This window comes from Paroedura picta, chromosome 6 (genome assembly GCF_049243985.1).
Source record: "Paroedura picta isolate Pp20150507F chromosome 6, Ppicta_v3.0, whole genome shotgun sequence".
NCBI lineage: Eukaryota > Metazoa > Chordata > Lepidosauria > Squamata > Gekkonidae > Paroedura > Paroedura picta.
This window is the reverse complement of record NC_135374.1, coordinates 19,831,446-19,846,055: the sequence shown is the minus strand read 5'-3', so window position 1 is coordinate 19,846,055 and position 14,610 is coordinate 19,831,446. Positions and strand designations below refer to the sequence as shown.

The following is a 14,610-nucleotide window of genomic DNA, read 5'->3' as shown; positions in this document are numbered from 1 at the left end:
CCTATCTGTAGTATAAGGTGGCAATGAAATGGAGTGTATCATTTCAGACTACGGGTGGGGGGAGGCATTTCTGATAGAAAATATTCTTCACAAGCAGAAAACTAGCAAAGCAGGGTGAGGGATGGAATAGAAAAAAATTTTTTTTAATTGCTGAGAGTTTTTACATGGGGTAACATTAAAACAGCAACAACCCCCCCCCTTACTATATCTTGAAGTGATACCTACATTCTACTAGCTCAAGAAGAAGAAGAAGAAGAAGAGTTGGTTCTTATATGCCGCTTTTCCCTACCCGAAGGAGGCTCAAAGCGGCTTACAGTCGCCTTCCCATTCCTCTCCCCACAACAGACACCCTGTGGGGTGGGTGAGGCTGAGAGAGCCCTGATATCACTGCCCGGTCAGAACAGTTTTATCAGTGCCGTGGCGAGCCCAAGGTCACCCAGCTGGTTGCGTGTGGGGGAGCGCAGAATCAAACCTGGCATGCCAGATTAGAAGTCCACACTCCTAACCACTACACCAAACTGGCTCTCAATTTTCTTGTACATTTAAACCAGGGGTAGTCAAACTGCGGCCCTCCAGATGTCCATGGACTACAATTCCCAGGACCCCCCTGCCAGCATTCGCTGTAGTCCATGGACATCTGGAGGGCCGCAGTTTGACTACCCCTGATTTAAACCAACCCTCAGACTCACAGTACACGCCGTCAGAAGCTATAGCTCTTCCCATTTCTGAACAGAAATGCAGCATTCGTTAAATAACGGGCTTTCTGAAGATAAGTGACTACCACTAAAATTATACAATTAGTGCTAATGAATTTTGCACTCTGAGATATACCCCAGCTTGGAGGCCATGTTGGGCACCTTTAAAAGTGAGCGCTAAAATGAATATATGTTAAGCAATTAACTAAAGGTAATGAAAAGTCCAATCGCAACTTTATTCTACTTCAAATTTGTTTCCAAATGGTTGAGGGATTAGCTGTATTAAGGATTCAATTTGACTACTTAATGAATATTTAGGGCACTCAGCTGCTTCCCTGATCAACCAGCTCCAAATGCTTCATCTCATTATCTATTCAAGATTATGATAGCCTTAAACTGAAATGTGATAAATGCTGCTAGATATACCAAAAATTCATCTTATATTACATGCTTGGAGTCTTTAATTACTTATCTGGTGAATGGGTAGCTTCGGGGAGGGTTCATTTGAAGGCAAATTTAAATGAGTGGATGGCACGGTTTTTCTCCCGTGGCGGAAGAAAAAGAAAAGATGCAACTAATATGAGTAAAAGATTAATGGTGCATTTACAAAATTGCTGGAGGCATTTTTATCTTTAGAATAAAGTTTCCAGCAACCTGCTCTGATGCATGCTTACTCAGAAGTAACCAGAATTACGGGGGACTTGCTGTCGTTACAGTGTTGTATAGGATACAGTCTTAGTCTGAACGTCTTTTTCATTAAAAGAAATTTAAAACTGTTTTCCCTTTAAAATAAGAAATGCCTGCCAGAACCTGTTTCTATTCTGAGGCATATCTCAGAATTTAAAAAGCAAAACACAGCTATTATTGTTAATTAAGCCCCCCCCCCCCAAAAAAAAAAACCCTATGCATTATACAATGATAAAAATAGAGACAACCTGGTACAGGTTTCATCAAACGCATTGCCATTTTGGAATAACATGCTTCAAAGCTCCTTCTTCCTCAATACCTGATGATTCTCAAGCTTCAATTGGCCTGAACGGATGTGTCACCCCCATCAACCTTGCTCTGTTTAAGCCTGCAATCCAAGCAGTAATTTTCACACCGCTGGGTGGGTGGGTGGGTGATGGAATCAATGACACAAAGTAAGAGGAATTATGCAGATCAGAATGATTCGTTAGGCTTCTCGCAGAACACAATTTACTCAGGGGCAAAGTTTTTTTTTTTACTTTATACTTTTATTTTTAGCACAGAGCATGCACAAATCAACACGGGAGCCATCATTAACCCAAGAAACCAGGACAGGCAAAATATTACGGATGGCAAGCCAACATCTCCCCTCCCAAGCTTCCCCCTCTCAGGTAACCTTTCTAAATTTTCCCTAGCCTCAGGAGATGGAAGAGGAAGATTAAAAACAATGGTGCCAAGCAAGGGTCAAGGGATGAATCGGTGGGGGTACAAGGAAAAACTCTTCCTCTTTGCTGACCACGGTTTTAGATCTCCAAAAGAAGTGTTTGTGAAAACACTGTAAGACTGAATTCCCTGTATATCTGATCAAGCTTGCACATATCCATCACCCTCCTGCATATAATGATGTCTTTCCAGCACACAGAAGAGAAAAGGTGAGAACATTTTTTCTCTCTCATAAAACAGGCAATAAGAATCCACACTAAATTCATAGCGCAGTCACTTGATGTGAATTTCCTTCCTGTTAATATACAATTACACAGTAGCCTGGCTAGCCTAAAGGGTTTTTACATTGTGCCCCGAAGCTTTCCAACAGATTTTAGTGGGCTCTGATTAGCAGAAATTTTTTTATGCGCTCTGTCTTTGCTGCCAGTCTAGGAAGTTGAAAAGTGTCAGTTGAGACAGCATGAAACAGCCTGGCAGGTCTCCCTCTCCGTGGAGAAGTATCAAAAACAGGGCAAATTTACACTGCAAGCTTTTCCTCAAGGTTCAAAAACACATTATCTTTTCCTACAGAGTTCAAAGATGACTTGCAACTAAAGACACTTATTTTCCGGCCTTGGCTGGAAAAAAACATAGTGTAAGAGAGTGAGGGTGGTATAGCTGTTACAGAGTTGACTTAGGATGTGGGAGACCCAGGTTCAAATTCCCACGCTGCCATGGAATCTTGCTGAGTGAACTTGGGCCAACTAGATTTTCTCTGTCCAACCTACCTTTCACAGTTGTTATGATGCGGGGACACATGCGTACCACTGAGCTGCTTGAAGAGGGAACTGTAAATAAACAAATAGCAACGAACTGGGGCAGAGAGGCCCTCTATGCTGCCCTAAAGTCCACTGCTTAGTGCATGGTTTATCTTGCAGCCTATTCCACCTTAGAGAGCTACTATGTCAACAAGAATGGCAAGGGGTGCGATGGAGAGGTCATCTATAATATCCCGAGTTCGTTATTTAGTTTAGATTCTCTATACTTCTTTAAGAGAAAGTCATTCATTCATGCATTTCTTTTCGTGAGCCAGGAGGAACTGGGTGGAGCCTTCCTTCAATTTCAGTGGCTCAGCATTTGGGGAAAGAGTCACTCCAATTGGAGGAAGTTTCAGACTCTGTTTTGCAGAGAGGTAGGATAAAAGTCATCATACTGTGCTTGAGTCATGCATGTGGGCTTGATCAGCCAGGCCAAGTTTCTTTTTCTTTCAGTCCTTCAGAGCAGTGGTCCCCAACCCGCGGGCCGTGGCCTGGTGCCGGGCCGCAAAGGCCTTGGCACTGGGCCGCGGCTCCTTCTTCCCTCCCCCCCCGAAGTGAGAAGCTCGCCAAAGCGGCCGATTAGCTCACGGCCCGGCAAGCTTCGTTTCGGGAGGGGAAGGAAGAGAAGCTTGCCGCTTTGGCGGCCGATTTGCTGGCGGCCCGGAGGGGCTGGAAGGGGGAGCGGCGCAAATGGCATGGCGGCGGTGCAAACACGCATGTGTGGACTGCCGCGCACGCGCGTTTGCGCCCCTACCGGGCGCAAACGTGCGTGGCAGTCCGCGCATGCGTGTTTGCGCTGGGACTGCCACGCGTGCGCGGGCCCCTGGGCCGCCCTCTCCCCCCACTCCGGAGCAGTGGTCCGCAGCAGCCGAAAGGTTGCGGACCGCTGCGTCAGAGGATTAAAAAAAAAAAAAGGTATCCAGTTGATATCTTACACACCTATTTTAAATGGTAAGGAATGGTCCTGATGCAGCTTAAGCGGTTTTTATTTTATTTTAAGAGTAGAGTAGAACAGAAAGGGCATGCTACAAGATTTAGCAGAAAAAAATCTTGTCTCCTTTGCTGTGCCGTACCTAAGAATCAGAATAAAGTGCTAATCGTTTTTGTCCAATCCTGACTGCAAAGTTCATGAGGGTGCTTGCCAAAAAAAAAAGCCAAAAGCCAGGCGTGGTGTTCTTAGCAGTGGCTATAAACAACCAAGACTGCTGGGAGATGTAGCATTGCGGGACAGGAAACGGAACACAGTAGGGTGGAGTTCTCACTGGGGCTTAGGCTGCTTTACTAAATGATGCAACAGTTGCTAGGCTGGGTCAAAATCTACATCAAACCTTGTCTGGAATCTAAATTGGACTTTATTGCTTAATACAACATTGGACCTAAGTTACTTTTAGCATTTCCTTCCTCCGCAGAGCTCAAGGTGCATTCTGCCCCCACACCAGCACTGGAGAACAATGAAACTGAAGGAAAATGGTTGGTCCACGATCATTAAATGAATGAGATTTGAACCTGGTTCTCCCATTGTTTAGTCTGGCACTGAACACTACACTATACTGGCTCTTCCTTTACTCGCCAGTCAAACCACACAATTCAGGCTTCCCAACCTCCTCAAAAGGAGTACAAATTGCATGCGGCCATTTTCATTGTGCTTCTGCTTCCATGGAAGTCGATGGTTTATAAATTCCTGTATGCAACTGGGAAAAAATAGCTTTTATTTTTGCACAGCTTGGATAAGGTGAAGAGTGACTAGAAGGGAAAATCAGCGTCATATATTCCAAGAAGATGCAACACGTACCCAAAGCTTTCGGGATTGTCCTCTTGGTCAGTCTCTCTGTATCGGTCAGGGTCGGGAAGGGTGCTCGGGTCGAATTCATCATCGCTGTCACTGCGGTCCAAAATGGCTACTTCTTCTTCCTCATCCTGAGTACATGAAGAGTTACAGAGTTAGATGTTTATATAAAGGTAAAGGTATCCCCTGTGCAAGCACCGAGTCATGTCTGACTCTTGGGGTGACGCCCTCCAGCGTTTTCATGGCAGACTCAATACATGGCGGTTTGCGATTCCCTTCCCCAGTCATTACCATTTTACCCCCCAGCAAGCTGGGTACTCATTTTACCAACCTCGGAAGGATGGAAGGCTCTGTTAACCTTGAGCCGGCTGCTGGGATCGAACTCCCAGCCTCATGGTCAGCATGTCGGCTGCCTTACCACCCTGCGCCACAAGAGGCTCTAGATGTTTATATATTTCCTCTTTAATCAGATATCTGTGCTAATGTAACATTCAGGGGTGGGTGAGAAAGGAGCATCTTCCACACACCCTCAGAAGGTTTCGGTGCACCAGGAATTTCTCTGTCAGCAAAAGGGAAAAATCAAATCTTTTAATCTTCACATATCAACAATTCAGAAATCCCACCATGGTCTGACATTAAGTCAAGGAGATAATTAAAAGTGAACCAGGGAATGGATTGTTTAGGCAGGTAAACCAAGAGACACACGGATGTTGATGGTATTTTGCCAAGAAACAAATGAACAAAAAATTACACTTATGAAAATGATCCTACAGAATTAAAAAAATCAAAAAACATTTTCACAAGCATGGTTTATAACAGATTATTAGAAGTGCCACTTTGGTAGACTATGCATTTGACTTACAAAATATTTAAAAATATATGTGTAAGGAGGATTCATCTGAAATGGAGGGAACAGGAGGAAGAAGGGACTGTGGGAAACATTTGGTCACTGCAAGCTCAGGAAACAAAAGGTCACAGCAATGCCAGCTTTAAACTGGGAGAACTCCTCTATATTTCTAAATAATTATACTAAAGGGATAACTCTGCCTGCTGGGACTTCAGTCCACAGGGATTACCAAAATATTGCAGCAGCGAGGGCCAAGAAGTAGTGGAATGGAATGAGATAGGGCAGGGGTAGTCAACCTGTGGTCCTCCAGATGTCCATGGACTACAATTCCCATGAGGCCCTGCCAGCAAATGCTGACAGGGGCTCTTGGGAATTGTAGTCCATGGACATCTGGAGGACCACAGGTTGACTACCCCTGGGATAGGGAACTGAATAGGCTGATCTGAATTTGCAAGCCAATATTCTCTATGCAAGTCCCACCTTTCCATCCTGTTCTTCCGACACCATCCCATTTGACAGCAGGCTGGCCAAACGTGGACCACCAAGACAAATGCAGTTCATCAACCATGTATGGTAAGCCAACAGGGGCTCAATAAACATCTTGTTTTTGGTGCCTGCCTATTACCCAGCATCTGGCAAGCCACCGCATGTGGCTCATTGGTCACATGTTCTGAAAGCTTCCTCTTAAGGGACCGAAATACAAAAAAACCCAAGAGAGATGCTATGCAGATAAAGAGCCAAGTTGACAGGAACAGGACTGATTATTAAAAGACCAGAACAATTAGAGGCAGTGATCAGAATTAGACCTGCCAACAGTGTCCTTGAGAATGTGCCCCTCACCACTTTAGAAGTAAATGGCTGCCATTCACTTCTGTGGAGGGAAAGTAAAGGCAGTATTGTATGGGAAACAAAGCCTTCCCAACATCCCTGTGGCCACATAGCAAAAGAACATCTAGTGGGGTCAGGGGAGGGAGCAGAGAGGGGAGAAGAGAGGGCTATGTGTTTGCAGACTGTACTAAAACAGATTCCATCCTCCCAACCAGGAGTAGTCAACCTGTGGTCCTCCAGAGAGCCAGCTTGGTGTAGTGGTTAGGAGTGCGGACTTCTAATCTGGCATGCCGGGTTCAATTCTGCGCTCCCCCACATGTAACCAGCTAGGTGACCTTGGGCTCGCCACAGCCCTGATAAAACTGTTCTGACCGAGCAGGAATATCAGGGCTCTCTCAGCCTCACCCACCTCACAGGGTGTTGGTTGTGGGGAGAGGAAAGGGAAGGCGACTGTAAGCCGCTTTGAGCCTCCTTCGGGTAGGGAAAAGCGGCATATAAGAACCAACTCTTCTTCTTCTTCTTCTTCTACCCGTGCTCCAAACCACAATGATGCTAATGTTCATTAATGTTCAACATTTCCCCCCCACTGCCAGTATCACTATGTCAAGAGAAATAATTTTTGCAACAATTTTCTCCTTTCCAATGGCCTTCATCTTTTAACAAACTTCTTTTAGCATTCTTCCTTCCTTTAGCTGCTTTTTTCAAAACCAAACATGTGCACTGCACTTAAGGCACATGAGCAACACTTCGGCAATAAAGTAAAATTTGCGCTTTTCCCAGTAAAGCTCCAGGGTTGACCTTTGGAGATACAGAGAGCACAAGACAGAAAATATGGCTTAGACACCCCTGTAGACTCTCTTATCGCTCTCCAATGAAACTCTCTTGCAGTATTTTAAAGGTCATGGAGAAACTATGAGAAAAGTAGAAACAACATCAGGTTTGCTATAAAAAGGTCATATGAAGCCAGGGTCAAGGTTGGGACATTTTTTTCCTCATACCAACTCAGTGTAAACCACAGATCAGAATTATCAATAAAGCCAAGACACCACTGCAAACTATCGATTAAAAAAAACCCACACAAAAAAAGAACTTGTTTGAAAGCCCGAAAGGGAGCTTCAAAGGTAGATGTTTTTTCAGCTGTTTCTTTGCAGAGTTCAAGCAAATTCCACCACTTTTTTTTGTTTTGTTGTTATCTTTCTTCTGGTTATCATACCAATGAAAAGCAGGGTTGGCATCCAGTGGTTTAGTAACTGGAAGGCTGATGGGGACTGCACTCCAATGACTGAAACACCCCAGAGGAATGATGCCAAAGTAACGCATACAACAAATAATGTAAGGACCAGATACCGGTTGATCCAGTACAAAGAAGAGTTGGTTCTTATATGCCACTTTTCTCTACCCGAAGAAGTCTCAAAGCGGCTTAGAATCACCTTCCCTTTCCTCTCCCCACAAGAGACACACTGTGAGGGGGGTGAGACTGCATGCATACCTAGTAGAATTCATACCTAGTACATGAAGATATTCTACAGGGCTATTTTATCCCTTTGCTTGGGGTGACGCCCTCTAGCGTTTTCTTGGCAGACTCAATACAGGGTGGTTTGCCAGTGCCTTCCCCAGCCATTACCGTTCCCCCCCCCCCCAGCAAGCTGGGTACTCATTTTACTGACCTCGGAAGGATGGAAGGCTGAGTCGACCTTGAGCCGGCTGCTGGGATCGAACTCCCAGCTTCATGGTCAGAGCTTCAGACAGCATGTCTGCTCCCTTACCACCCTGCACCACAAGAGGCTCTTTTGTTCTTTAAAGCAGGGGTAGTCAACCTGTGGTCCTCCAGATGTTCATGGAATACAGTTCCCATGAGCCCCTGCCAGCAAATGCTTGCAGGGGCTCATGGGAATTGTAGTCCATGGACATCTGGAGGACCACAGGTTGACTACCCCTGCTTTAAACCAAGCATTTTCTACCTTCTGTTTTGCTTGGAATGAAAGCCCAAACTTGCTCTTTTAAAAATATATATATATATATATATTCTTGTGGTTTTAAATATTCACGCAGCAATGACACTGTTGCTATTCCTCATCCCCAAAGCCTACAAATGCATACATTTTTTAAATTATTATATTTATTATATTTATATACCACCCTCCCTGGGGGCTCAGGGGGCTCCCATCTTTTCAATCTCCACAGCTATCAAATTTTAGATTGTAAGATTCTTGTGGTGGGGGATTCTGATTTATGCCTACAAAATCCTGTAAAGTGACGTACTAAGATGTTGCTGTAAAATACTACAATGTATTAGTACAATACTTATAACCATGGCTAACTAACTGGGCAATCCGTAACAGACCAATATGGTCAGATCAGAGAATCCTAACTTGGGCGTGACTCTAGGCCGGTCGCACTGCCTCAACCGCAACATAGGGTTTTTCTTGTAAGAATAAAATGGAGGAAGGGGAGGGGAAATGACGTTATAAACTATTTTGGGTCCTTCTTAGATGAAAAAAATGGGGTTCAAGTATCCCAAATAAATAAGAAATTAAAAAAAAGTTTTCTCTTTTGTGCTTCATTAAAAAGTCTGGGGAGATTAAGATGACAAAACAAAACTGGTGAGCATAAAACACAAGAACAAAAATATCTCGTTTCAACAGTAAAAAACTCCAGAGCCTAAATCTTCCACCCCCACCCCCAACATAGCACAAAATGTACTTGACATGTCAACAATCTCTCATTTCATACACACTTTTATCACATTCAGGTTTACAGAAGTCACGGCGGTCAACCCATGTACAAAAAGTAATTCGCAAAAGAAGTCTTGTGTTCAAACATTTCAACACATCAACCTTCTTCAGGGAGTTCAATATATGCCCATTGGGGAAATACGTACACAAGAGAAATTGGTTTATATAACTTTATATGTAAGTCCTCAGTAATGTATATTGTTGCCAGAAGAGAGAACAACCTAAAGCTGGAAGTTGATGGTAATTTTTCTCCTTATGTGCTAAAATAACCATTTAAGGAATATGGTCAAATAGAAGTTGGGGGTAGCGACTTCAGGGGAGCCCAAAGCCCTGTATTAACCCACTAGATTAAAACAACAAAAACCTTTGGTCTCATGACCAACAAAACTGACAGACTGCTTTGAAAATTCCACTCAAACGTTGATTAGGCAACAATGGAAAGGCTGGGGATGCACACAGGACTGGTTCAATAAACACAAGCTCAAAGTTCCTTCTGAATCCAAATTTTCATGCGATCTAATCATGTGAAAAATTGAATTGGCGCTAAAAGCAGCTCTCACCACACATCATAATCCAGTTTGGTGTAGTGGTTAGGAGTGCAGACTTCTAATCTGCTGGGCCAGGTTCAATTCTGCACTCCCCCACATGCAGCCAGCTGGGTGACCTTGGGCTCGTCATGGCGCCGATAAAGCTGTTCTGACTGAGCAGGAATATCAGGGCTCTCTTAGCCTCACCCACCTCACAGGGTGCCTGTTGTGGGGAGAGGGAAGGGAAGGCAACTGTATGCCGCTTTAAGACTCCTTTGGGTAGAGAAAAGCAGCATATAAGAACCAATTCTTCTTCTCCACACAGTACATTCGGTGTACACATTATTTCTCTTAGCACGTACTAGTCACATTCAACACACGTATGGGTGGAAGCATGATTTAAACCCCACATTTATCAAGGCACAGGTTCCTGATTTTATTAGTTTTTTAAAAGAAAGCATGTGCAATGAGGCGCACATGCATTCAATGTGACATGTATAATCAACATGCATATAGTCCATCACTAACTCCTTTATACAGCATCCTCCCTTCCAAATGTAGGCTTACAGCCCTTGTGATCTTGTCTTAATTGTTACTTTTATGGCTATATTGTTGTATTGGAAGCCCTTCCACATAAACAGTCAGGTTGGAGCCAATGGGCAGTTTCCATCCCTTCCTTCTTCCCATTGTAAACCCTGTTCATATTCTTCCTCAGAGCCTCATATTCAACGGGAAAATCTGTGGGCTACAGTGGGAGGGGAGAGCCAGGCACATTCCATTTGACTAATGGTAAACTCAGTCTGGATCCAACCCATTGCAAAATAAATAAGTAAATAAATAAATCTGGGTGGGTGACTTGACTAACCAAAGTCCAGAAGCCGAACAAAACAATCATTTTTTTAAAAACAGCACAATTCCCAGCACAAATAAGCTTTTGATACATGAATGCACTCTCTAAACCAGGGGTAGTCAAACTGCGGCCCTCCAGATGCCCATGGACTACAATTCCCATGAGCCCCTGCCAGCGTTCGCTGGCAGGGGCTCATGGGTATCATAGTCCATGGACATCTGGAGGGCCGCAATTTGACTACCCCTGCTCTAAACCTTTACTTGGGAATACAGTATTCGGACGTGAATTCAGATTCCGCGGTTGCATGCTTTACCGGGTTTCATTTTGCTAATGTAATACCAAATCGGTTAAGTTGGCCATTTTCTGCTTTAGAATTATGAAGCTGCTTTGCATGGAGCCTGCACTGACGGCTGATCCATTTACCTCCTCTCGACTGAGCGGCCGTCATCGATTTAGTATTGCCGTGCTAGATCCACAATCAATGAAATGCTGGAATTTCAGGAGGTCCCCTCTCATTCAGAAGAAGGCATGTTGTGTGCCAGCAACTGCAGCTGGATCTCTGCAGATGACTCCGTTCCTACGTTGCATTCCTCCGTGCAAATATTTCCACAGAGACTGCTGGAGAGCATCCCAAGGCTCTTGTGCTGTGTGGACCTTCGTATGTTTACCGAAGGGCCGTTTCTTGTTTTGCTTTTTATTATACGTGTATATTAAAGTTCTCCCTGCAGGGTGCTGTGCAGTCAATGAAATGCCAATTTTTCATCTGTGAACATATTACGTTTCCAAGATGCTTGCTCATTTGTTTCTTTATTACAGGGCTACCTGACAAACCCTTATACTGTGTAAAGACTGTAACTTATCTACGGCAAGCAAGACGAAACGCATCTGGTGATTGATGACCTCTGCTGAGCGTTCATAAAAACAGGAAACAAGGCTTCTTGACTCCCGGAAGATTGCATTTTTGGGACAATGTGGATAAGAACAATCAAAACAACGGGCCGCTGAAGCTGCTGTTATTAATGCTACACACTAGGCTTCCACTGTTACACAATTGAAACGTCTTAAATTAATTTAGTGAAAAGTAACGATAGCTGAAATAGGACTTTTCTTATTTTTCATATCTCTTCCCTGCAACTATCCATCAAGGATAGCAGCAAGATCTTTCGAAGTCTGAAAGCAGATAAATATTTGTCTCAATTTAAAAAGAACAAGTAAGTGGAGTACGCAGCTTGCATCCCAGCTTCCTCTGTGATGTTCTTTGGCCCTGTGCAAGCATTTGACAGATCTCAGAGAATATATCAGCCATCCAGCATCTGCTGTGGCTCCCTAGAGCCACCATTCAAGGTGATGGTTTTGACCCCGAGCCTTCTTTCTGTTGTACAATCACAGCATAATATACCCCCTGAAAGACTCTGCACCCAGCTAATATGAACAGGCTGGCATGCCCTGGCCCTTGATATATTTGGCCTCAACCAGGACCAGTACAGTCTGGGCCCCCACCTGGTGGAATGAGCTCCTGAAAGAGCTGCTGGCCCTTCAAGAGCTAGCCCAGTTTTGAAGGGCCTGCAAGATGGACCTCTTCCGCCAGGTATTTGGTTGGGGTCACTGACTAGAAACACCTGTAGAGGTCCCCTCCTTCAGCAATCTCCCCTGGATATGAATAATTATAAATTGGCAAGTGCTAGACATTGTTGGCGATGGAATTTAAAAAATTTTTCTGAATTATTATGATGGTAAAATTGCTTTATCCTGTAATTCCAGGCACCCCAACCTTTCGGCACATGGAGGCCACATTAGTGTGCCCAGTACCTAAAAAGGGCCACATCTTAGACCAAAATATAACAAAATTATTAACCTACTTATTTACATCAAAAGTAAACATTCAAAGGTAAATGAAGAAATGTTAACTTTAATGCAATCCATTTTGGAACCTAGAATTCTCTGCTGGTCACCCAGCCAACAAGGGCCAGCCCTGCTTAGCTTCTGGGATGGTGAAATCAGGCTGCTCTTGACGTTCCAGGCCAAGGTGCGAGTTTCTACTGCTAAACAAAAATGATGAGGTTGCCTGTGATCAAGCATTCCCTCCTGTACACCGCCAAGTGGGCTTATAAATCCATACAAAGCAGGCACCCCAGCAAGCAAGTGAAGAAGGTTGGCATAGGTAATAAAGAGTCCAAACTTTTAAAGTTTTTATCCTGGACGCCTCAGCTTTAGATAACGCTGCAATGGAATGAAAAGGTCCCTCTAGAATTATGTCGAATATAGTTTCTGGGCAAACGGCCAAAACCGCCCCTGAGCAAACTTGTGTGGCTGCTACTTCCCACTTTACTGTAATTGCACTATAATGCTAGATTCAACCATCAGATCATGGGCCATTTTAATTTAATGCGCAGGTAACCGTTATTACCTAGTTCATCTGTACCAATTGTTCAGAATTGCGAGGACATGTCGTATCTACTGCTGGTGGCTGTTTTTGGTGTGAAAACAAAACCGCTCACTCAGGCAAAACCCTCAGACATTATTGGGGCGGTATTAACCTATTATGAACTATGCATGTCTCACAGATACGCTTCTGCAAAGGTGGTACAGGCCCACACACAGTTCCAGGAAAGACTCGTTTCATCAAGAACTTATTTCCCGCCACTCCTGGAAGCCGGCTCGTGGTGGGTTACACATAAATACAATAAAACCCCTAATAAAACCCCCATTAAAATTAATTCAAGCTCTCCGCCCCCCTACTGCAGCCCGACTGCCAGCTGGGCGTCACAGGGACTACATTTGCTGGTCACAACAATGTTGTAGAGATACGATGGTTTATCTTCCTTAGGGGGGCCCATCTGATCTTCTCACTGCACTGACTTCACCCATAGATCTGGCGGAAGAGCTCCGTCTTACAGGCTCTGAAGAATGCTGCAAACTCCCACAGGGCCCACAGATCTTCCGGGAGTTCATTCCACCAGGTAGGGGCCAGGACCGAGAAGACCCTGGCCCCGGACGAGTCCAGGCAAGTCTCTCTGGGGCCAGGAATGACCAACAAGTTGGTACCCACAAGTGCAAATGCAGGTAGAGCAGGGTAATACAGACAACTAACACTGGAACAGAAGCCTATCCTATCCTTCTGTGGGGCTCTTCCTTGCCCCTTCTAGGGGGGGGTGCCCTTCTCTGCCGTGATGACTGCAACCCTGGCTGCTAGGCAGTACGAAGGAGACTTGACTCACGATTCAACTGGCTTTATTCCACTTCCACCGCATACACACACCGCGTTTTCCCTTCTCCACACCAACCAACCCTACTCTCTTGACCTCTGCCTTATATCCCCCCCCCCCAACTATATAACCTTCCGCCCAACCACACCCTTCCGGCCTGCCCGTCTCTCCGGTGCCTTGGAGCTTCTTCATTACAGCAGGTAAGTTTCTTTCCGCAGGTTCCAACATCGGCGTCTTCTTGGTCGGGCCCTTCCCTGGGGCGTGCGAGCGGGGAGGTTCACATGACAACTCCCCTCCTCTGCGCCCCTCCCACAGGCTGTCCGAGATTCTTCTCCATGTCGCTGCTCTTCCGTCGCCGATGCCAGGTAAGTGTACTCCTCTTGCCTCACATTCTTATCCCCCAATGTCCACGCCCCAAGTCCGGGCGGGCTCGTACAGCCCCCCTCACTTCGAGACACCCGTAGATAGTCATGGGGTCCTCCATCCTTCTCTTCGTATTTGTCCCTGTCCCGGCGCATGCCATTTTCGTCCGTCTTTGACCCGCGGCTTGAGCCCTTCTCTTGTCCCCTTTCTGCCACCGGCCCCAAGCTAAGGCCCGCGGCTTGCCTCTCTCTCTCCCCCGTGTTCCCAACAATTCCCGTCCGGCCCGGACACCTTCCTATCCCTTTTATGAAAAGCATTCCTCCTGAACCTTTCTATTATTCTACTTTACTATGTTACTATATTGAACTATGTCCAGGTGGGCTACCCTACGTGGGCGGCATGTGGTAGGCTGCTGGTGTACATCACCCTGCATATCCCCAGACTGAAAGCAACATACTGGACTGGACTTGGATTACTGTTATTTTACTTCATGGAATACTAAAATCGAGTGTAACTAAAAAAGACTGACATAACAAAATGCTCTGTGTGGGCCTCACTAATTGAGC

At 45.1% G+C, this 14,610-nt stretch overlaps 1 protein-coding gene across 1 annotated transcript in view; it reads right to left on the bottom strand.

The window, feature by feature from the left end:
• Positions 1–14,610, bottom strand: part of DDX10 (DEAD-box helicase 10) — a 206,895-nt gene that overhangs the window by 13,558 nt on the left and 178,727 nt on the right. The window contains exon 17 of the mRNA XM_077341610.1: positions 4,695–4,819. Within this exon, the coding sequence (XP_077197725.1) occupies positions 4,695–4,819 (125 nt within the window). The remainder of the gene's footprint in view (positions 1–4,694; positions 4,820–14,610) is intronic.